Below are 25,097 nucleotides of genomic sequence, written 5' to 3' on the forward strand. Positions count from 1 at the left end.
AATGGATTTGGATGACGCTAACCAATCAGCTTGAAGCAGTGTGTAAGGCCCGCCTCTGCTCCAGACCTATACAAAGCTTCCACACTCAGTTTGAGGGGAGTTCATGGTTGAAGCAGGCTCATGGTGGAGGACTTGAGGAAGAACCAGACCAGGGTGGAACTCTAGGCTAGATAGGCCTTTTCTTAAGTTTCTGAATTCCCTGTGTTCTCCTTTTACTAATACCTAGTATGCTTTAATAAATACTTAATGCCCAAAGACTGGTGCTAAAGCTGCTTCTTCTTCTTCTTTTTTTTTTGGTGGGGCCATGGGGGTTAAGTGACTTGCCCAGGGTCACACAGCTAGTAAGTATCAAGTGTCTGAGGCTGGATTTGAACTCAGATACTCCTGAATCCAGAGCCAGTGCTTTATCCACTGCACCACCTAGAGGCCCCCTATGCTAAAGCTTCTAATTTAAGGTGACCACACATTTAAACATCACACAGGGCAGTTATGATCATTCTCTGTGCCACCAAACAAGTATATTAATTACAATGATCACAATGGAGATCAACACATGTGCAGGATACTTTGCAGTTTCCAAAGGTGTTTGCCATACATGACTTCCTATGACCCTCACAGGTTCCTGCTATTATTGGGTCCAGAAATCTGTTGGCTAATAAGTAGGGATTTCCTGGCGGGCCAGTGTACCTACCATGACCTCCTAACTTTCTCAGTGTATGACATTAAAGCAGATTTCACAATGATACTGGGAACTATGGAGTAAGGAAAAATGGACAAAGGCCAGGCAGAGAGGGACACGACTTTCCACTTACCTGAGGCGTAAGCTAACGGCAGGATATCGTCCTCCCCCAAATATGGGCATGTTTGAGCCCACCAACATGTGTATGTCTTCAAAGGTCCACAGGATATTCCGAACAAAGTCATTCTTAAGACCCTTTATTTAAGAAAAAAAAATCATTAAGTTAGACATTTTCACCTATTTCCACCACACTTTTCACCTATGATCCACAGAAAGACTAGAAAAGAAAGATAAAGAAAAAAGGAACAAAGAAACTATGCTACAGAGTCACAGTAACTTTAATATGACAGATGCTACAAAAAGCTACGTCTAGGAGTAAATGGCCTTTGTCCCTACTGATTCCGACTGAGACTAACTTCTAAATGACCAAGTACATGGAGAATGAGGTCTTTCAGTTCAGAAAGCGTACCTGACTGTTCTCACCGTCATTGAACAGAGTAGTCAGGTTTTGTTCTTTTGGGGCTGCTGAGGCCACATGGCCCACTATGTATGAGGGTTCAAGAGGCTCACTGCCCTGTGAAAAGTGCAAGGACAAGGAGTGATTCTGCTGCCGTCATTTAAAAAATCACCTAAACATTTCAAGTACAAAGCAGTATGTATAATCCTCAAGACTACCTGGAGCCCCAACACCCCCTAGCAATGCATCTTTAGCCCAGGGGCTTATGTCAGCACTCCACTGCCCCAGCTGCAATGATTCACACAGAAATTACTGAGATGAAAACGAGACCAGAACTTCCTCAAGTTGGATTTATTCCCCTTTTAAAAATATCAAGATCCCATCTTTTTTGTTTTCTCATTGACCTGATACTTTGACCAAAAGGATGGACTCATCAGACAAGACCAGACGCCCGAGCTATGGGAGAAACCCGCTCAGGCCCGCCCAATCTACTGCTCTGAGTCCAGGAAGAGGAAGAACCTTCTTGCTCCTCGGCCTGACCATTCATTCAGACTGAGAGCCTGTGCAGTGCACACGGCTCTGAACGTGGGCCTTTGCAGCTTGGGGGCCTGCGTTCAGCTGGCTGTTCTCTACCCCGCCCCCAACCAGGTTTTCTTACCCATTCTTCCCCCCCCCTCCTCCCCCGGGCATAATACACAACTGAGTCTATCTGGTTACACTGTATGTTGTATAGATATGTTCTGTAATTTGACCTGTTCATTAGATGTTTGGAAAATACAACCATTTCCCATAGACATCAGGCTCCAGTCTACTCCATGGAGACGACTGAATAATACTGTAGCTGAACTGTAATGTGACTGCCCTAACTTCTGGGTCCAGAGCTCCGAAGACATGGGAATAAAGGAGAGAACAGAAAAGGCTGAGTCTCCTTTCCTCCTGAGCACAGACTCGCCTCTTTCCCTGATCATTATCTGACCTACTGTCATATCTCACAATGCCCCGGCCCAATTCAGCCCAGTAATTTTTAAGAGGAGCCTGATGGTCAGCTTCCACTGATGCCCACTCCCCTGGCAGAGGGAGGTGTTTGTGGGCTGGGTAGGTGCCCAGAGTTGGGGAGCTGTGCCACAAGGCCGGCCTGCCACCAAACTCTCCCCACCTTTCACGGCTTCTTCCCTTCATCTACTTTTGAGCCTCAAGCTTTTTGGCTTTGTCACAAGACACACCTCTGAATAGGAAGGGGAATTTCCCTGCCACTGATGAGAGGGATAGGCCAGCAGGATGTCAAGGGTCATTTCTAAGGAGACTGCCTCTACTTATCAATCGTTCTAAGCTGACTTTTCTTAATTCTAGGTAACAAATATAGGACTGCTATTTAGTGAAACATTTCCTTAAAATGCTTTATGGTGGTTTAAAAAAACTCATTCTAAATTTTAAAAAAGTTTTACTTAAGTCACACTTAATAGTATAACAATCACACAAAGTTCAACATCTGACAAGTGAGGCACTGCAATTGGTTGAAACCAAATTATGCTAAACTCTTGAGATTTTGAAGTTCAAAATTAAACGCCAATTGATAGAATCATTCTTTTTGGTCCAAAAGGACTGGTGCAGACTAGGATGGAGAATCTTCTTGCCTGTGATGACATTCAGAAGTCTTCATCAGAGAGGGCTGGTCAGCACAGGAGGGACAGTTAACACTTCTGGAGCATTGCCACATGTTCTTTCAAAGGGTAACATGATTAAATGCCATCCCATAATGCCACTGCATTAAACGATGAGATGGTTTAGAATTTAGAATGTGAAGCACTAAAATTACTGGTCTCCAATAATACTTTAGTTAATAGGACATAAAATGGCCAATAGGGAGCACTCTCCTCTTTGTTAGCTATGAATAGGAAAAACCCAAGGTGAGGAGGAGGGAATGAGAAGCCTGAGAGTGAGTGTTCATTTTCTCTGGCCTTTGGCCTGGGAGCAAAGTGATGCAGGAGCTTCAGCTCCTTGGAGCCCACAGCGATGGCCAATGGGCTGACAGACCCCAAACATGAAAGATGGTTAGGCTGAGTAGGTCCGGCAATGGCCGTATCGGTGAGGTGCATCATTTATCATTGCCTACGTGCTTAAAAGTAGAGAATCCAAACAATCCAGGAAGTAGACAACTCACTACCAACAGATTCATCAATGTTATGAGTCCCATAAATGGTGGTGAAACTAAGAAATATGGGAAAGTATTATTAATGATTCATCCTAATATTAATTATTAATATATGTTAATTATATCTGCACCTCTAGCTTAGCCTCCACAGTAGCTCTGGAAACCCGACAATTTAGGCTAAGGGAACAAAGGGGTCCTTGTTTCTTCAAATCTGCAGTCCCAACTTTTCCCTCAGGCCCTTCCATTTTCATCCCATTTATTTTCTGTCACAAGTGAGTACTGAAGTGCTGACTGACCAACCTGATTAGATGCACTTGGATCATCAGAAACAGAAGAGGGCATCTCAAAAGGGGCGGGCCAGGAAGCCCCTTCTGTGTCCTCATGTGTCTGGTCCGGGCTGGGGGGGGCTCTAGGCTCTGTCGCAGATGGCACAGGCTGAGCAGCACCATCGCCATTAATGCTGAAACACAAAGCCAGTTGTTGGAGGGCCACCACCAAAACATCCCAATGCTCCCTGTTCACAAGGCTGAGTCCAGGGAGCCTCTTGTCAATGTACAGCCACATTCCACGGAACCTCAACGTTTAAATAAACACAAAACCATCTTACTAGTGTCAAGAGACACAGGTTGTCTCAACCCAGAGATTACATATTTATTTTTCCAAGAAGCCCAAGATGTAGGAAGGATAAAGTATGTGGCTCCCAGTACCTGTAATATAAGAACTTGGAGAGAATCGCCTTCTGGTACCAATGTTCTTTGCTCTTCTTCTTCCGCTGCCACTTCTGATCAATGAGTCGTTGGTAGAACTCCTTGAGCCATGTCCAGTCTCCTGTCTGAGTAATATTAGAGGGCATTAAACACACATCATAAAATCTGGTCAAAATAATGGGTCACAGATCACTTCTCTAGAGGACAGGAAAGAAATCCAAGTTCTTAGACATTATTTAATAAACAAGTCCTTACAGAATACTGATGATTTTAACAAATGTCCTTTCTGAAGACATGCAAACTGTAGAGGACAGACATACAGATGGACAGACACACACACAAACAGAGCAGGGCATAAAGTCAAGGAGGAAGACAGAGTACTAACACTGGACAAATCGCCCAAAAGAGAAGAAAGAGGCTATAGTTTATTAGCCTGACAATTTACTGAAGCCAGAAGGACAACAGATGGACACAGCACTTATTATGTATACAGCCACAGCTAAAATGCTCAAAGTAAACTTTTAATCAAACAATGCTTTGCGAGGGCAGCTAGGTGGTGCAGTGGATAAAGCACTGGCCTTGGATTCAGGAGAACCTGAGGTCAAATCCAGCCTCAGACACTTGACACTTACTAGCTGTGTGACCCTGGGCAAGTCACTTAACCCTCATTGCCCCAGAAAACCAAAAAAAACAAAAAGACAAAACAAAACAATGGTTTGCAAGCAAGTATCAGTACAGCCAGTCATATACATTTATTAAGCACCTACTATGTTCCAGGCACTGTGCTACGCATTGGACATATGATGAAAAATACACATTCATGACTAAATTCAAAACACATAATTAAGTGCCTACAGAACAGCAAGAACTCTATGTGAAGATTCAGAGTTGCAATGAGATCTCATCCCCATCCTCATCAAGTTTATCTAGTACAGTGGTTTTCAAAGTGTGGTCTGGGTTTCAGGGGTCTGTGAGGGTGAAACTATTTCCACGATAATACTAAGAGATTTAATTTATAATATGGCAAATATCGACAGACATAATCCCCATAAACAAAAGCTCTTAGAGGGTCTTCAATAATTTTTAAAATGATAAAGGGTTCCTGACACCAAAACTTTGGAGAATGAGGAAGACAGGCTGGTCTTATAGCAAGAATGAAAAACAGCAGATGGAACAATCTGAATACCATGGTGGTACTTCCAAGATATTTAAAGAAAAGAAGTCAGGCTTTCAGAGCACTGGATGGATGCTCTCCAAAGGACTTATGGGAAAGCAAAGGCAAAAACTACACAGAATAAAAGATGGAGAGCTTGTAATCTGATACAACTATGGCTCTTTCAAAGTATGTTTTGCTATATCAAAACATTAGAGAATGAATACATTTTTTAGAGCCCTGCAGCGAGTGCAGCCTAACTAAATATTACAGAATCCAGCTGGTTTTCCTACAGCCATTTACCTGGGATGACCTCATGAAGAGTTCCTGAATATCAAGTTCGTCCAGAAGAAGAGTCCTCCCAATTCGATGGACTGCCATGCTGACGTGGGACTTGCTGTAGGGGATCTTGAGGAGCTTCTTGATGTTCTTAGGACAGAAAACAAAACAAAACAACGACAATGTGCAAAGAAATTCTTGTCTTGGCTTTCATGTAGATTACAACAACCCAGCTGGGCTTCTTTATGTGCAAGTAAACAAATACCTTCGATGAAGAGCCTCACTTGAGACAGCTGCCATATTAGCCACATGCACACAGCTGCCGATCTTTTGTTTGTTTGTTTGAACCTGCTCGAGTTTTCAAAAAGGGTAAGAATTCCGGGTCATACAGACCCTAAATATACAGGCTCCACATCCCCAGGCACCAAGATCTCCCTACTCTAAATCCCCCTGCCCAAAGGGCAGATGAACCAGCAACTCCTAATCAGCTTGAAAGACTGACACTGTTGAGGAACATGCAATGGTGAGTACATACTTCTGAATCAGATACAACGTCCACGTCATTTCCAACAGAGTCAATGAAGTCATACGCCATCCCAAAGCTATCAGGGACAAAAAACAAACAAACAAAAAACACATGGATTAAAAGGGAGCACACAGTACCATGGAGAACAAGGCTTCTTAAGCTGGTATCCATATACCCTACGGATAGATTTCAGGGGTCCAAGAGCCTGGGGTGGGGGAGGGGAAGGGGGAAAAATCACACCTTTATTTTCATTGAACTTTAGCTGAAATTTAACATTTCCTTTCATTATAAATTTTAAAAAATTTTAAAAATTTTAAAGGGGTCCACAGGCTTTACCAGACTGCCAAAGAGCTACCAAAAGGGTCCTTGACACAAAAAACTAAAAATCTTTGCTTTAGGAGACTTATTTGGGGTAGTTTTAAATCACTAAAATTACTCAATTTAATAGTTATGATTGTAAAACTCATCAAATGAGATATTTGTAAAGGACTTAGCAGTGCCTGACACATAGCAGTAGTTTAATACATGCCTATTCCCTTCCTCTAAAATTCTGAAATCTACTTTGTGGACAAGGAAGCAACCAACTTAATTGTTAACTGCTGATAAATATTACTCAAAGGCTGTGAATCAGCTGTGTACAACATCCCTTTCCAGTAAATGACCCCCTTTTAAAAAGGGATGTTGTACACAGCTGATTCACAGCCTTTGAGTAAGATTTATCAGCATTCCCTTCTGTCCCTCTCCAGTATCTTCAAGCAGTTAACAACTGTAGGACTATACCTGGTAACCGTAGTGAGGAGTGACTTTCCCGACTTAACTGGGGGGCGGCTGTGAGTTACAGGAGGGGGAAGTGGGGGTGTCAAAGCCGCTCCTCCTGGAGGTATCAGCAGCCTCTCCAGGTAGAGGCTCATAGGATTTAGCCCTAGACAGGATCTCAGGGATCATTTCTTTCCTCCCCCAATTCCTTCTTTTTACCAATGAGGAAATTGAAGTCTAGAGAGGGTGAAGTGACTTGTACAAGATGATGCCTGCAGCAGACAGCATCTGCACCCAAGGCCTTGGACTCCCAAACCAGTGCAGTCTCTGTTCAGAGGAATGATTCAATGAAAAGAGAAGCAAACTCCTAGATAGGAGTCATTCAAGTAAGTGACAACTATAAACGATGGCTCTAACATCAAGGAGTTGGGTTTGAATCCTCCCTCTGTGTTTTGAGTGACCTCTGTGAGTCTGTTTCTTCATCTGGAAAATGAGGGGCTGGGCGAGGTGGTCTGCTTGCCTTCAAATTCTCAACGCCAAGGAATTTAGGAACGCAAAATAAGCATGAAGCCTTTTATGAAGCCACGGATCCAACCCCCAATTTTACAGTCCTCCAGCTCTCCAACATGAGAGATTCACTTCCTGGATGAGCCTTTTAGGATCCACAAACTGCTCTCGTACAGCACCAGCAAAGGGCAAGAAGCTGCCAGCCGGCTCTGCATTCCTCAGCCCGGTTCAGTGGCTGGCAGCTCCTCCCTTTGTCAAAGGATTTCTCCCAAACAGCCAGCAGCGAGACGAGGCCCGGTACTGACACAAGCACAGGTTGTAACAGAAAAGGCACAGGACTGAATGGTAGAATGACTAACCTCAGCCCTGCTATTTAACTATCCGTATGACTGTGGGGGAGCTGCTTCATCTATCTGGGCCTCAGCAGGGTCATGTCAAAAGAGGGAGCTGGGCTAGCGGCCGTTTTTAAGAATCTGCCGGCTTTTAAACATTCATCCTGCATGATCTGCATGATCAGCAAGTCCTTATGAATGCAGAATTTCTAGCAAACACTAATACGCACCTGTAAAGACACCTAATGTGACTGTGAAGCTTGTCATTCAATATACCTATGGACACCCCCAACCCCCGTCCACTGTAAGTCTACTTCAAGTTTCAAGAATTATACAAATGTTAGCTCCATTTACTCAATTATTCCACGTGAGAGACTGGGTGTTAAGGGTTACATTCAGAGACAACCGATGGCTAAGAGGTGACTGAAGGACTCAGCATTTAAGAGGAGCCAAGGTCTGCTCCAATGGATTATGAAGAATCATGTGGAAATTCTGTAGAGGATAAACCATTGATAATAGGACCCTTTTTTAAAGGGTCCAAAGACAGAGCATCATCTTTGCTTCTAGGTCAACTGTCATTACAGACATAGCAAGTCCTAGTGAGAACAGACACAGACAAAGGCAGAGTCACCTTGAAAAGGGCTTGCTCCTCTTGCTGTTGCCCAGAATGGTGGTTCCCGCTGGGCCAAGTTTGGCACTTTCCCGCAGCCAGTTGGCAGGTGGCAGCTTTAAGTCCGTTTTCTCCTCTAGGCGAGCAAAGGCGGCACGGGGAGGGGCAGAGGAGTACTTCACCACCGCCCTACTCTTCACTTCATTGCCTCCCAGAAGCAACACGGATCCCTGTTCAGCAAAAACCGTATCATTCGCACTTCTCCCAGAACTACAGAAAAAAAAGTTCGACTATTTTCTGTTAACACAAATTCTTTGATTAGGGCCACTAAAAGGAGCCAAAAATTGTGCACCATTATTTAGAAAAAAAGGATTATCACACCGGACTTTTCTAAGTAATGGATTTATTTCATCAGCTTAATTGCACATTAATTCCTGCTTATAGAGAAATTTATATTTATGGTGGCCCTTTTTGTCTGTTAATTTCAAAATAACACAACTAGGAAATAATTATAACTCATGCTTTACTCTTTAGCTTACAACTGACCTATCTATCCAAGCTACTTTTTGGATTGTCCTAAATAAAATGTGAAGGGGCAGGTAGGTGCCGGGCCTGGAGTCAGGAAGACTCATCTTCTTGAGTTCAAATCTGGCTTCGGACACTTACTAGTTATGAGTCCTTGGACAGAGAAGAAATAAAATAGAGAAACAAGCTATAAATAACTTATATAGTCAAGAAGGGCTTTTGGTTAAGTAATATCTGTGGGAGTGACAAAAAAACAAAAAAGGAAAATATTGATGCTGGAGAAGATGTGGGAAAGCTGGAACACTAACCCACTGTTGATGGAGTTGTGAAAAGATCCAACCGTTCTAGAGAGCAATTTGGAACTATGCCCAAAGAGCCACAGAACTGTGCACACCCTTTGATCCAGCAGTACCACTGCTAGGTTTATATCCCAAAGATATGCCCCCAAAAGAGAAAAAGACCTATTTGTAGAAAAACATTTCTAGCAGCTATTTCTGTGGTGGCTAAGAATTGGAAATCAAAGGGATGTCCCTCGACTGGGAATGGCTAAACAAGCAGGATGAGATTTCAGAAAGGCCTGGAAAGACTTGTATGAACTGATGTGTAAGGAAGTAAACAGAACCAAGAGAACGTTGTGCACAGAGACATCAATATCGCTTGATGAATTACTGTGAATGACTTAACTCTTCTCAGCAATACAATGATCCAAGACGATCCCAAAGGACTGTTGATGAAGCATACTATCCAGCTCCAGAGAAAGGACTGCTACTGATGGAACAGACTGAAGTATGAGATTTTTCACTTTCATTTTTTCAAGCTTTCTTGTACAGAATGACTGATATGGTAATATTTTACATAACTGCACATGTATCACCCACGTCTGATTGCTTCCTGCCTCAGAGAAGGGGTAGATAAAAATGTGGAACTCAGAACTGTAAAGATGTTTATTACTTAAAAACTACATAATATGTGTGGATAGTAAGTAGGAGTGGGCTGAGGGCTGAGCCTGTAAATTTAATCTAACAGTTTTTTGTTTTGTTTTGTTTTTAGTGAGGCAATGGGGGTTAAGTGACTTGGCCAGGGTCACACAGCTAGTCAGTGTCAAGTGTCTGAGGCCGGATTTGAACTCAGGTCCTCCTGACTCCAGGGCCGGTGCTCTATCCACTGCTGCCCCTAACAGTTTTTAAGAAGTACCAGAAGGGGTACCCTTCCCTTCTTGTGCATGCCCAAAAGTCAGGGCCCACCACTCTCCTGCTTCACTGAGGCTCCCTCATTGCCCATAGGGCAGAGTCAAGATGGAAGCCGCCTTTCCACATGCCTTATTTCTAAGCCATGCAGGCCAAGGCACTGTCCCCTGCCCTCTTGTAGCCTTAGCACCCCTGGGTCTTACACTTGCAGCCCTACCTATATGTACTGCAGGTGAGCCTTCTTTGAAATGTCACTGCCCCCAATAAAATGTAGCTCCATGAAGGCTACGCTCACTCTTGTACCCTCTGTGCCTAGCACAGTGCCTGGCACAGGGTGAGCATGTAATAAAAGCTGGCTCATCCACTGCACTCCTGCACTGCTAAAACCCTCTGGGGTGGATTTACTCTGATCCCGACCCAACATTCCAGGCACAGGGATCCTTCCCCAAGTCCTCTCCATATTCAGACTCTTCTGTGAGGCTCAGCTAGTCTTACACCAAGGGTGGCTCAGAATGGCCACTTGTCCCCAGACAGAAGGTGGTTCTGCCTCTGCTGCTAATTAACTGTGAGATCTTCAGCAGGTCATTTATCACACTCTGGTTTGTGAAATGAAGGTTGGCCTATGTGATCGGGATGGCCCCTCTACGACCTGACTCTCAAACTGTATGAGTCTAGGGAACTCAGTCTGGCAGTTACTAGCGGCATGACCCTTGTAGGGGCCAAATTTAATATGTGGAGAGTTTGTTTACTCTCCCTCCCCCAAAAGGGAGGTCCTTCAAGCTGCCTGTGGAGAGTGGTTCCTCTGCTGACATCAGCAGCACCGTCACTCAGGGCAGGCCAGATGTGGCCCATGTCCGATCAGTCTGCCAAATTCCATTATTTTACCACACCCTGGAAAAGACACTTTTCTAAAGTGAGGAGATTTGGGACCTGTTTTTCCTTTTACAAAGTGGGAATACCTGCATTGTTTTTTTTCACAGAATTATGATGAGGAAAGTGCTTTGCGAGTCTGAAAATAAATGTGACCAGGAGGTATTGTTAACCTCTGAGTGTTTATCTGTCCAATGGGGATAAAATGTCTCCCATATAAAAGACTCGCGGGTTTTAGAGCAGACATTGACCTTAGACTCCCTCATCTGACATATAAAAACCAGTACCACCCTCAGTCACAGGGAGAAGGCACATCTCAAACCTTCAACGGAGACACAGTCAAGCACATTCCCCGAGTGCCTTCAAGGCTACACTTTGCTCACTGCATACAGCTGTTCTTTCCAACATGACCTACTGCAGGGGAGAGGAGACGACATAAGGGGTATGAAACCGCTCCCCACAGCTGGAAGAACTCCACCTGCTCTGATCTGAGGGGACTTGCCCCCTCCAAGGCTCTCAGTGTTTTCCCGGTTCTTCATTCTCCACACATGCCCAACTACTCTTCCGCTCGCCCTCATTTATACAGAAGAGACAGGGACCCCCTTGCCATCTCTTACAAGTGTTCTACTTCTAGGCTCATCACTGCCAAAATTCCTTGACCTGAACATAATCTTTTATACTTCCACCTTTCCCTATGCTTTTTGATCCTCACCATGCCCATCACCCCTGTGCTGGCATATGCTTTAATCCCTTCCCTATCCTGAACCCCCAGTGAACCCGTCCAAGAGTCTGGGGACCTCCTGTCCTGTTGTAGGTCCCCAGCCCCCTAGTGCCTGAGCTCCCTCCTCTGTGTTCTCCTCGACCTTCCATTCTCCATTTCACATTTTAGTGTTTCTGAAACCTCCCCAACATCTCTGCTGTACCTCGCCTGTACTAAGGCAGAGCCCACTCACGGCTGGACCCTCCTCACCATGGCCTCAGCCTTCTCATTGGTCTCCTGGCCCCAAGTTTCTTTTCTCTCAATAAAGTAGAGGGGCCTGAATGCCACGAGGCAGAACTTACTCCTCACTCCTGGGATCAAACATGAAACCGCCCTAGCCAACCTGGCCCCTTCTGACCATTCAACGGTCTCACAATCTGCTGCCATCCACAAACTCTACAGTCAAAAGACAATCTGCTGACCTCGGCACTGCCCTGGCTGTTCCCTCACACTCAAATGCCCGCCAGCCCCACCGGCCCTTGCTGGTCTCCCTGACTTCTTCCAATTCAGTTTAAATCCCACCTACTCTAGGGGGCCTTTCTTCCTATGTTTCCTTCCCCGCTTTCCCTCCAAGATGACCTCCCAGCGCCTCTGTACCCAACTGCTTACGTGGGGTCTCCCTTATCACGTAGACCCTTCGAGGCTCAGAAGAGTTTGGTTTTTTCTCTGTGCCCCTAAGGATCGGTGCACGAGGTCCTTGATGAAGTCACCCTCTGACTAATTGATAGAGACGCGGAGAAGGCGTGTCAAACCACTCCAGTGCCCTTGCCAGGAACATCTCCTGGACAGTATGGGGCACGGGGTCACCAAGAGTCGGACACAGCCGCGCAACCACAAAACCAACAGAAGGAGCCCGGCAGAGCAGACAAAGCCTCGGCTTGAAACCCCGACGGTCTGGGTTTCAGGCGCGCCCTGATCGCGCCTGCGGATCGTAACGAACAACAAAGCGAAGCGAACGGCCCCTCTGGTTTATCTGCTACGTGTAAATAACGGGGCAGGGGCAGGGCGCAGGCCAAGGGGCCCCGGGCCCGGCCGAGAGGACCTCCCCCTCGGGGCCCCAGGATCCGGTAAAGGGGCGCGCCCGGAGCAGCCCCGGCTTGGAGGGCGGATTCCCCGCAGGGCAGGACGCGCCTTCCGTTACTACCCAGACTCGCAGGCGGATCGGGCAGGGGACGGGCGGAGGGAGCCGCCCCCCGGAGAACCGAGTCGTCCGGCCCGACCGACCCCCTCGGCGTAGAGACAGACGCCGAGGCCCAGGGAGCCTGTCCCGGCTCCCCCCCGGGGCCTCGGCCCGGGGGCCCCGGAGCGCCCGAGCTCCGTCTCTGGGCTCATCTCTGTCGGACCAACAAGCCGGCGGGCCTCGGTCTCTCAGATGTCACACGGGGGGAAAGACAACCCTGGCTCCTCGGGAGGCCCGACCCTGCCAGCCAGCCCCGGGGGCGCGGCCAGGTCTGCAAAGCCTCGGGGCTCGCACCCCGACTACTCCCCGCCCGGGCGGGGCTGCTGCTGTGCCCACTTCCCCGAGAGAAAGCCGAGGCCCAAGGCGCCCGGCGGCCTGCCCAAGGCGCCCGGCGGCCGGCCCAAGGCGCCCGGCGGCCGGCCCAAGGCGCCCGGCGGCCTGCCCGCGGCCCTCACGGTTACCTGCGGCGCCGGCTCCTCGGCCGCCTCTCCCGGGAGGACGCTCAGCCCGCTGGCCCCCGGGGGTGCCTCGGCGCCCGCTTCCCTGGGCTCCGTCATGGCGCCGCCGCAGGCCAGGCCCCGGCCCGGTCCCGGCCTCCCTCCGGAACGGGCGGAAGGAGGGACCCTCCGCCGCGGCGGCAGCGACTCGCACTGTTCTTCACGGACCACTTCCGCTCCTGACAGGAAGGAAGGAAGGACGGCCGCACGGGAGACGGAAGCGCAACCCTGCAAAAATCTCGCGAGAGCTGACACTCCCTCCCCCGCCCACCTCTCCTGGGCATGCGCTCTCTGACCGGTGGCTGCCGCTACTCGAGAACAGGCCTTGCGCATGCGCTTGCTGTCCCGCGGCGGACCATGTCTCACGAGATTTACAGCTCTTCTCTTCGCCTTCTTCCCTCTGCCTTTCTCCTCCCCCTCCTCGCCTCGTTACTAGGGGGGGGGGGGGGGGCGGCGCTGGAAGACAACCAACTTCCCTGAAGAGGAAAACTCAGACCCAGGGAGGCTGCTGCGAGGGCTCGGCTTGAGGACTCGCATTTGTATAGGGGGGGAGACTGAGGTCCAGGACAGCGGCCTGGGACCCGAACCCGGGGCGGAGCGGAGGGGGGGGGGGTCCCCTTCCCATCCCCCACGTTGGGCAGTGAGGGAAGGGGCTGCGTCCCTGTTCTGTGGACCGACGGAGGGGAGGGCAAGTGGGCACGCATTCATTCATTCATTCATTCATTCATTCATTCATTCATTCATTCATTCATTCATTCATTCATTCATTCTACCAGCATTTATTAAGCACCTACTATGTACTCGATACAGTGTGCCCATGCTAGGCAGCCCCTCTTACACTAGGGAGAGGGGGGAGATGGGCGGGGGACCGTGGTAAGGGGGTGTCAGGCCCAGGGTGTGAATCCCCCCCAACTTTAAACTGGTCACTTGGCCCCGGGGCCAGTTTTCCTGCCTGTCAAAAAAAAAAGGGGAAAAGGGGATGTCCAAAGTTGCCCCTGGGACCGGCCCTTGCTCTAGAGCCTAACGAGGGGAGTGGTCCTGGGCACCCCCCCCCCAGGAATTTCCAAAGGGAGGAGCTTGGTAGGTCAAAGCCCCGTCCCCAGTTAGGGGGCGGACATCATTGCCTTCCCCACTGGTTTTGTTTGTTGTTTTCCTTTCTTTCGATGGTCAGCATTTAGCTCAGTGCCCAGCACATAGTAAGTGCATAATCAGTGCTTATTGACTTGTTCACTGGGCTGGTCTGGAAGGCAGCTGGGTATTCCAGGAGGCGAAGGTGAGGACGGAGTGGTGTCCAGCGTGGAGACCGGCCTGAGGAAGGGCCGAGAGACAGGAAATCAGTCCAGATGCATTAATTCAATGCCTACTGTATACCAGTCCCTGCTAGAGAGTTATAAGACACCAAGAGCTCCCAGCCTATCAGATAGAAACAATACATAAGGCAAGTAAATAGATACAAAGTGAATGTAGGTCAATACAAAGTAACCTTCTGGACGCTGATGGGGGAAGGGAGAAGGGAGTTGGGAAAAAACCTCCTGAAATGAAGAAAAAAAGGATGAAGTGCTTTGGACTCAACTCTGGAACAATCTGCTTTAAGAGCTCACACTCTGAATGGAGAGAGAACCCATCCAACTGACCCTTCTCTTGATAGCTGATTGGCCCACAGGATGGGGCGAATGGTAGGGACATTGGCCGGTCAGGCATAAGTCCTGGGGGGCCTTCACCTCATCCAAGAGGACATAGTTGATGACTCCCATCTCTTCCAAAAGCAGACGGGCAGGTGGATGGAGTCTGACCTGCTGGGACTAGGGGAAGAGGGAGAAAGTGTCCTTGGAAATGGCCAGTCAGCCTACATGGTGGTCCAGGGCTACAAGACCCTACCCCACGTTAAACCAGAAAGCACAGACAAGTGTGACCAAAAAAAGGGGCGGGGGGAAGGATATCATGTTTCTCCTTTTAAAAGTTTAATTGATAACTTAAACATGACAGGGTTTCAGTCCTTGCTTGGAGTCATCATTGAGAAAGACTAGGGCACAGACCACTGGAAGACCAGAGAACTGGTTCAGGTGTGGACATTCTCCATTGTCCTATTGTGTGACTGGGAGTGGCTTTTTCCCCCCCATCAGCTTCATAACTGGAACAGTCTGCATCTTCAAAACTGCCTGATTGACCCGATTCAAGTCACTTAACCTTTCTCTGCCTCGGTTTCCCTATTTGTAAAATGAGGTGAGGGGGGTTGAATTCAGAAGCCTCAGACCTTTTAGCTCTAAATCTATGATCCTGTGAAATTTTCCAATAGTCATGGAGGTTCTTTGCCCCTCTCTACTGGTTCTTGGGCCCCTTTAACCCTAAAATTGCTAAAAACAATTTTGTCACTATCAATGACTTTAAATAGAGAGTAGGTTGAAATCTCTGGATCTACATGCATTGCAGATGTGAAAGCCCATCAGCCTTTGGATAGGAAAAGTTCTGCTTTGGTGATGTGACCTAGTCGATGCCACTCTCAGGCACAGCTGGGGGATCTCATCCAAGCTCTCAGTCAGGGTCCTAGGCCTTCCTTCATAGAGACTAATGAATCATTTTTCTAATTCCACGTTTACCACATGATCTCCATGCAGAGTGAGTAAAGGAGGAAGGGGCTTCATCCCCCAGCACTGGGGCATAAGGCCTTACAGTCGCCGATTGGCTCTTGTTCCCCAAATCTGATGCCAGAATTGTGTTCCCTGCTGGCATTGAGAACAGACCTTACCCCATTGTCCTTGTCCTGCGCTCCAGGGGCATTCCTGTGATGGGGTAAATTACAAGGGAAGGTGGGATGGGACAGGCACTTCTGGGTGAATCCAGGAAGGGGGCTCCTCTGGGCCATTTTTAACCTTTGCATTTCTGTTCACTTTCTCCTCCAATGGGAGCCAGAAGCTTGGGATGGGAAAGTCCAGACACTTCCTGCCCACAGCTACACTGTAGAAAATCCTCTAACGGTCCAGCATCCATTTGTCTGTCATCCTTTTCTGAAAGCACTTGGCCTTGTCTTCGTGACTAGGCAGCCAGAAGAAAAGGTTGGTACAGAAAAAAGACTGGAAAGAAGGTCCTTGTATCGATTGGAATGACACTAGCCTCTCCTCTTCCTCCCACAAGCAAATGTCACTTCCTGACACCAAAGAAAAGCCACATGGCTTGCCCTCAGGCGCCTTCTCCTCCTGGCGGAGCTCTCCAGCAGATGGCGTCAGTTGTTTCAATTGTTACATCCTCTTGGAAGGGACCTCTGGCCATTTACCCACAATCAGTCCAGTGGACAAGGGATTGGCCAGGGCTGTAACCAACCTGTGGAGAGTAGGAATGAATCTGTGTTTTCACCACATTGTGACCTCTGGCCCTACACCACACCTGATGGCCAACCAGGGGCACAGGATGTGATTAACGCCTTCGGAGCCTCTAGGGACCAGGCTGCCCCTCCTGACATGACTGAACCCATGATGGGACTGTCCCTCAAGACTACATTTTGGATCCCTGTACCCCAACCCCAATCTCTTCTCTGTAGTGTGATCCTTCTCCCTGGGGTCTATGTGCTGTGTACACCCTTCCCCCAGTGGCCCCTTCTTTCCCTGCCCCTCTCCACCCCAACTCTTACAAATCCACATACAGTTTTGGCTGGTCAAGACTCTGGGTGGGGGATTGTGCATATTCTTAGAAAGGCATTTAATTAATCCAAGATCCTCTGATCCTTGGACGAAACAATGTTAATATGATCTGCATGTTTTTCCTGAAAGCCTCAATGACTTCTTGAGTTATCCCATGGTAATGGGAACCACGCGTGAGTCGACCTTGGAAACAACCTTTAGAAATCATTTACTCTACAGGCAAACAGGGGATGTGTCACTGACTGGGCAGACAAATATCTGTCCTACTTTAAAGAGTGCTTGGAGAAGATTCTGGAAAAGCTCTCCTCTTACCTCGGCCATCATAGTTTTCTAGGGCTCGGCAGGTCTTTCCAAGGGCTCACTCTACCACATGGGGCATGCTGCATGGGAGGTGTGTGTGGGGGTGGGGGTGGGGGGGTAACTTGTGTTCTGTTAGCTCTGGAGGAGTAGCACAAGCTACCAATGTCACATGAATGAGAATTAATTGATTAGCAGAGAGAAGAGAGCCTGAGGGAAGAGGGAAAGTGCCCAGTCCTCCAGAAGTGAAGCAAGCTTTGTTTGCAGGGAGCAAGCCACTGGCCTCTTGCCTGAGAGGGAGCAGGGTAGGAATTCTGATTCCCTCAGGCCTTTCAGGGAGAGAATTCCCAGGGATCTGGAAAACTTAGTATGGACCAGGCAGGCTTCGGAGACAGGAAGCTTTCCTTGAATCTTTGCTTTTTGCTTTCTGGTCACCATTGGAGATCATTGGAGGTCACTGGAGCACCAAGTCAGGTGCTTGAGTATTAAGCAAATAGTAATCTTCATTTAATTTCATAAAACATTCCTTATTTGTTAAATTTTCAAAACTGTATTTGGGGATAATTGCAATTTTGGCCTGCTCACCAGGGACTCACTAAGATCATGTCACATCCACTGGTTTGAGGCTCTTTTCTGTACAGTACTGGGGGAGTAAGGAAAGGGACAGCAGTTATACCTCCCTAGAGACCCCATTGGACTGTTAAGGATTTGGGGCATGGACAGTGTGTTACAGCAAATTTTTCAAAACTTGAAAGTGTAATTGGGAGACTGGCACATGTGTAGACCTCCGTACACTAAGAAACCATAGAAACCAGGACCTGAGGAGGGGCTGGCACCAAGAAGCAGCAAGACATACTGCTAGGATCTTACAACATAGAGAGGCTAACCCATCCTAGGTCTGTTGGTCATGTGGATTTGATCACTGGGGAGGGGGGGGGGGGAGAGAATATTCGTGTCCTTAGGCCTGTAAAGATATCTATGGGAAATTGGAGTTTTCCAAACTATTAGTGGGCCAGGTGTGAGCTCATTCTATTTTTTTGTTAGTAAAACCATATACATTTATATGCATTCTCTATCTACATACATATATTTATATGTATGTGCATGAATATGCATTTATATTGTGATAAAATAATGGGATTTGGCAGATACTCAAAGGCCCACCTGGAGATTAATCTAAACTGATTGAATTAAGTGTGACTGACTTGGCTGATTAGCCAACTTCAAGTTAATTAGATTGTAACCACACCTGGCTGGCTCTTAAGAAGGTACTGTTCTCAGAAGCTAACTCAACTTGAGACCACCTTCAAGTCCAGTGAACCAATGGATTTGGATGACGCTAACCAATCAGCTTGAAGCAGTGTATAAGGACCGCCTCTGCGCCAGACCTATACAAAGCTTCCACACTCAGTTTGAGAGGAGTTCATGGTTGAAGCTGGCTCATAGCAGAGAACTTGAGGAAGAACTTGACTAGGCTGGAACTCTAAGCTAGATAGGCCTTTTTTTAACTTTCTGAACTCCATGTGTTCTCTTTTTTCTAATACCTAGTATGCTTTAATAAATGCTTAATTACCAAAGACTGGTGCTAAAAGTTCTAATTTAAGGCAACCACACATTTTTATTTTTAAAATCACAGTTGGTGCCCACGAAGGGACAATATCCATAGTCATAATTGTATGTGCCTACACATATCTATACCTAAACACATGTGCCCTCTGGGTTGTGGAGGATTGTTTTGCAGGGAGAAAAGTGAATCAAACATTGACATTTCCACAATTTGCCTGGGTGGGAGCATGAGTCCAAGAGATCGTGTGAAGAGCGTGGCCTTGCAGTGTCCTTGCAGTAGGACAGATGCTTCACCATGATGGTTAGTTACATCCTGGGTGAGGGCTTGCTAAGACCCCTTTGGATTCTTAGTCTCAGGGTTCAGGTCCTAGTGAACTTCATCTATAAGTTTCTTGCCATAGATTTCAGAGACCTGGTCATTTTATGGAGTACAGTTATCCCTTTCACATTGTCGGGGGGGGGGGGGGGGCGGGGGCGAGTGGAACAGCACTCCTATGACCTGGAAAATCTGAGTGAAATTTTTTGGTCCTCCCTTCATACCAGAGAAGCTTGAATTTTTTTTTTCCTTTTTCTTTTATGGGTTGTTTACAATGCCTTACCATAAAATTTGAGTTAAGTATTTGTTCATATGCTCTGCATCCTCTGTAGACCTTTGCATGTTGTCTTTGGCTTCCACAAAACTCTTCCGAAATTCCCATTTAATTTCTTATACCAACCTGTGATATATCAAAACCACAGTGGGGAAAGTTGTGATATGGAAGGGATAAGTATATAGAATAAGTGGCATATAGAATAAATAACTTAGCTCCTTACATAATGAATAGAAGTTTATATAGATAAATATGATAGCTAGAGAACTTTGGGGTGGGGGCAGGGCAATTAGGTTTAAGTGACTTACCCAGGGTCACACAGCTAGTGTCGAGTGTCTGAGGCTGGATTTGAACTCAGGTCCTCCTGAACCCAGGGCTGGTATTTTATCCACTGCACCCCAATTAGAGAACTTTTTTTTTTTTCAGTGCAATAAACATTTATTTTATTCTTTCCAGTTACATGTAAGGGTAGTTTTCAACATTCATTTTCATAAGATTTAGAGTTACAAATTTTTCTCCCTCCCTTTCCTCCCCCCTCCACAAGACATCAACCAATCTGATATAGGTTATATATGTACAATCCACAAGTGCTCTTTTTATCAGTTCTTTCTATGGGGGTAGATAGTATGCTTCTTCATTAGTCCCTTGAGATTGTCTTGGATCATTGTATTGCTGAGAGTAGTTAAGTCATTCACAATTGCTCATTGAACAAGACTGCTATTGATACACACAATGTCCTCCCAGTTTTGCTCACTTCACTCTACATCAACTCATATGAGTCTTTCTAGGTTTTTCTGAGATCATCCTGTATGTCATTTTCTATAGCACAATACTATTCCACTATAATCATATACCACAGCTTCTTCAGTCATTCCTCAATTGATGGGCATTCCCTTGACTCCCTAGAGAACTTTTAAAGGCTTACTAAGTGCCAAGGGGCAGCTAGGTGACACAGTGGAAAGAACACTAGGCATAGAGTCAGGAAAACCTGATTTCAAATCTGGCCTGACACTTACTAGCTGTGTGACCCTGGGCAAGTCACTTCACCCTGTTTGCCTCAGTTTCCTCATCTGTAAAATGAGCTGGAGGAGAAAATGGTAAACTAGTATCTTTGCCAAGAAAACTCCAAATGGGAAGACAAAGAGTTACACACAACTGAGGCAACCGAATAACAAATGTGCCAAGCGCTGTGGTAAGCATTAACGATATAAATACAAGCAAACAAGATAGTCCTGGTCCTTAAAGTACTTCCATTCTTTTTTTTCTTAATAAATTTTTACTTATATCTTTTGTTTTTACGTTGCCTTTTGCTTGCTTTAATTTCCCCCATTTCACACACATGCACGCACGCACACACACACACACCCCCTCCAGAGAGCCATACCTTATAGGAAAATTATTAGAAGTTTGCATTCTAATCAGGAGAGGTGACACTTAAAGGAGAGCTGGAAACGGGGTGTGGAAAGGGCCAGGAAGTCACTGTTAGCATATTCAAAAATCACCCCAAAAGCTGAAAGGTAGCTCAATTTTTTTTCCCTAAAATGGTCCCTTTAACAATAAAGGGACCTTCCAGTTGAAACTAGCAATCTTCTTTTCTACACGAAGTGAGAAGTTTTAAAATAAAATCATAAGGAAAGGAAACTGACTAGATAAAGGAAATCTTCCCTGTAGCTTCCATGAGACCTTGTGATTCCCAGTGGATTCCCAGTGCACAAGGTCATCTGTGCAAGAAGGAAAATCAAGCTGGGTTCTTCAAACACAGGATGCTTTTTTCTCACGTGAATGTCAATCCACTTTTTGTTTCTTGCGTGTTATTTTTGGGAGGGCTTGTTTATAAAAACACTTTATCTTTCTTTTTTCTTTTTTGGTGGGGCAATGAGGGTTAAGTGACTTGCCCAGGGTCACACAGCTAGTAAGTGTTAAGTGTCTGAGGCCAGATTTGAACTTATGTCCTCCTGAACCCAGGACTGGTGCTTTATCCACTGCGCCATCTAGCTGCCACCAAAAATATTTCATCAACACTATGCTTTGGTTGATGCTGCCAATAATAAATAGCTCATTTATTTGACATCTTAAAAAATATCAGTTTTCAGACAAAATACCTGTAACAGGTGTAAAATAAGTGAAAAGTTGGTCTCAAATAAGGAGAAGGGATTGGCTGCTATTCTAAAGCTATTTCAAGGGGAATAGTAAATATTACAGGTATCATTTTTCTAAAGGCATGTCAATTATACAATGATATTAAATGCTGCTCCTCTAAGCTCAGAAATGAAACTTTGCAAGTAGAAACATCGGGCTTGGGTTTTCTTTTCAAACATCAAAACGCCTAAATGAAAATTTTGTGTTTTTGTGTTCAGCCTGTAATTAAGCCATGACAATGATTATTGCTTGAGAATATAAAGGCTTTCACATTTTCACTGGGTGACTTCTCTTTTAATTAATGCTGAATTACGTTTCCATTATTACCCTGTTTGCTTCTGTTTCCTATCATTCTCCAGTTGTCTGCTTGAATGATTTAAAAAAAAAAATAAGACCAAGTGGGCAAGTGATAACATAGATTGATTTCTGCTTGCCTTCTAATTTGCATGTTTATCTCTTTGGTTGATGTTATTGGTTTAAGCGTTTTATTTTTATAAGCAAGAGTACCATTTGTTAATTTAGCTCAATAATTCAATCTGATGGCCAAACAGTTGAATTTAGAAAATATTCCCTGTTGTAAATTAGCATTCGGTATTTCCAACATGTCAAAAGGGCCCTTCTCTTCAACATTCTGGGACTACAGCTCTACTAGTTCTAAAAGATGCTTTCATAGTTCTGAAATCTGGGGGTGTACCTGGCAATGTATTCCAGTAGGTGGTGCAAATAGACTCTGTTTCAGTGAGGAACGTAACAAAATTGTGATGTGAAGATTTTCACTGCACAATAGAATGCTCCATTCCTTCTGCAAACATTTAGAGAGGACTTTTTGTCCTTCTTAAGGCTTCCACACAAAGAAGAACAGGACAATATATTCCCTGCCTTCTAGGGACTCACAGTCTCCTAGGGGAGATGAGGCAACTGGACAAATCACAAAGTACCTGCTAATGTTCATTCTTGGAGACACCTCATCATCAGCCTTGGGAATGCCACCTCCTTGTTACCCTCTGACCCTCTGGAAAGTGAACCCTTGGACTCCAAAACATCCACTTAAGGAGAGAACTCAACTCCAAACAGCTCATTTCTTACCCAGCTGCACTGCCTTGGGACTTCACTGACTGACTTCTTCACTGACAAGTAGCTCCCTCTCCACTTTGATTTTCAGCTCCTTTTGAGTACTGTCTTTCCCCATAGATTGTAAGTCTTTTGAAGGCAGGAACTGTCTTCCTTCCTTCATTCATTTATCTATCTATCCATTCATCCATCCATCCATCCATCCATCCATCCATCCATCCATCCATCCATTTATTTATTTAATTATTATTCATTTGTTTATTTATTTGTTCATTCATCTCCATTCATTCATTTATTTGTTTAATCATTTATTTTCTAATTTGTGAAATAAAACAAGCATTTCCATAATGCAGTATAGCAACAAAAATAAATAAATGATAAAGGATAATTTTAAAAACTATCTTTTTTCATATCTGTAACCTTAGAGCTTAACACAGTGACTAGCACATATGCGTGCTTAATAAATGTTTATTGTCTTACTGATTGACTGTCTAATGTGACCAGTTCCCATGGAGGTGTAAACAAAGGGCTATAAGAATTCTGACAAAGGATAATGGATAAATCATCAGATGGGGAGTATTAGGGAGGACTTCCCAGGAGAAGTGGTATTTGAGCAGGCTTTGAAAAATGATCAGAGTGAGGGGGTGAAGGTAATCAGGAGAGACCAGTGAGAGCTAAGGCACAGAAGGAGAAAAGCCCAGGGCATGTGCTCAGGGTTGGGGGATTTCTCCTTCCACTTCCCCCTGCCAATTAAGAAAAGAAGTGAGATTTAAACCCACGTCTCCATGTCTGGCATATAGCAAATGCTCAAGAAATGCTTGTTACCTGCCTGACTCTGAGTCCAGCACTTTCCCTTGGTGCCTTCAGAGACTCAGCAGCTAAATGGATTGGGGCATAAGAAAGATTAAAGTCAGAAAGGATCCCTGGGGTTTGAGCCTGGGTGATAGTGGTTCCATTAACACAAGCAAGGAAGTCAATAGGGAGAACATCTTGGCTGGGAAAATGGAATTAATGGTGGTTCCTTCACTGACATTTCACTGATGTCTATGTCTTACTTATAGGTTCCGTCCTCAAAAGTCAAGAAAAAGTTATGGCTATTGTAGAGGGTATCTAAACTACTTAGTGATAAATCTTTTTTTAAAATTTCTTCAGTGTTTTTATTTAAATTTTTGAGTTCCAAATTCTATCCCTTCCTCTCTTCCTTCCCTCCCACCTCCCTGGGATGGTAAGCAATCAAATATAGGTTATACATGTGCAATTATGTAAAACATGACCATATTAGTCATTTTGTATTAGAAGACTCAAATAAAAGAAAACAATGAAAGAAAGTAAAAAATAGCCTGCTTCAGTCTGTGTTCCATCAATATCAGTTCTTTCTTTGGAGGTGAATAGTATGCTTCATCATTAGTCCTTTGGGATTGTCTTAGATCATTGTATTGCTGAGAATAGTTAAGTCATTCACACTTCTTCATCATAAAATATTGCTGTTACTGTGTACAATGTTCTCCTGGTTCTGTTCACTTCATTATACCTCAGTTTATATAAGTTGTTCAAGGTTTTTCTGAAATCATCTAGCTTGTCATTTCCATCACCATCATATACCACAGCTTGTTTAGCCATTGCCCAATTGATGGGCATTCCTTTGATTTCCATTTCTTAGCCACCACAAAAAGAGCTGCTAGAAATATTTTTGTACAAATAGATCCTTTTCCCCCTTTTTTGGGATGTCTTTGAAATATAGACCTAGCAGTGGTATTATTGGATCAAAGGATATGCATACAAGTAAATATGAAATAAACACTGTCCCCAAGGAACTGTATATGTAGAGAGCTTAGAGATTGAACAGACTCTTAATACATCCACCTTGATCACTAACTTCAAGAAAAAAATTGTATGGACTGAGAATGGGCCAGAAGACACAAATCCTCCTAGGTATAGGTACAATGCTGATTAATTTGAAGGAACTTGCTCATTCATTCAATCCTGCAAACATTTATTACATGCAAGGCATTATGCTAGGTGCTAGGGATGAGAAGACAAAATGAAGGCCAATTCCTACCCTCAAGGAGCTTACATTCTACTTGATCAGGGCAGAAATGTTTAACTATACTGTGTTGCTTATATTGATCTATGCTTCAGGAAACAATAACATTTGAAGAACACAGCAGTCACCCAGGAGGCAATGGAAAGAATGTTGTTCAGATATAGTCTCTGGGACAATTGGGAAGTTCTGACTGGGATGATTGATGTTCTGGAGAAAGCCTATCATGAGAAAAGACACGGAGCAGTTACAGAGCAGGGTAGACTTCCTGACTTAAGTTGCTTTCTACAGAACCAGCAGGTTCCAGTGACCCAGCGGCTGGAAACTTGATGGTCTGGCTAACATACTCACTATTTGAACACAAATGGCAATGGGTTATCAACTCTAGCAATCACGTCATAAGGAACAAGAACAAATGTAGACGAGCTGGTTGCAGAGCGAGACAATCTATTCAATATTAGGTGTATTGAGCCTGAAGTGCTAGTTTGATGGTTCCAGAACTCATCTGGAAATGTGAAACT

At 45.4% G+C, this 25,097-nt stretch overlaps 1 protein-coding gene across 2 annotated transcripts in view; it reads right to left on the bottom strand.

The window, feature by feature from the left end:
* The window catches only part of EDRF1 (erythroid differentiation regulatory factor 1), a 38,080-nt gene extending 24,681 nt beyond the window's left edge, over positions 1-13,399 (bottom strand). Inside the window, exons 1-8 of one of the 2 annotated variants that reach the window (XM_043983657.1) lie at positions 13,202-13,399; positions 8,240-8,448; positions 6,023-6,089; positions 5,512-5,637; positions 4,056-4,180; positions 3,649-3,808; positions 1,209-1,313; positions 813-934 (exon numbers count right to left, since the gene is read on the bottom strand). In XM_043983657.1, coding sequence (XP_043839592.1) covers positions 813-934; positions 1,209-1,313; positions 3,649-3,808; positions 4,056-4,180; positions 5,512-5,637; positions 6,023-6,089; positions 8,240-8,448; positions 13,202-13,297 — 1,010 coding nt within the window. In that variant the 5' untranslated portion in view covers positions 13,298-13,399. The remainder of the gene's footprint in view (positions 1-812; positions 935-1,208; positions 1,314-3,648; positions 3,809-4,055; positions 4,181-5,511; positions 5,638-6,022; positions 6,090-8,239; positions 8,449-13,201) is intronic. The other variant, XM_043983658.1, reaches the window with a different exon arrangement.
* Between the last annotated feature and the right edge of the window lie 11,698 nt (positions 13,400-25,097).

Source organism: Dromiciops gliroides, chromosome 2, assembly GCF_019393635.1.
Source record: "Dromiciops gliroides isolate mDroGli1 chromosome 2, mDroGli1.pri, whole genome shotgun sequence".
NCBI lineage: Eukaryota > Metazoa > Chordata > Mammalia > Microbiotheria > Microbiotheriidae > Dromiciops > Dromiciops gliroides.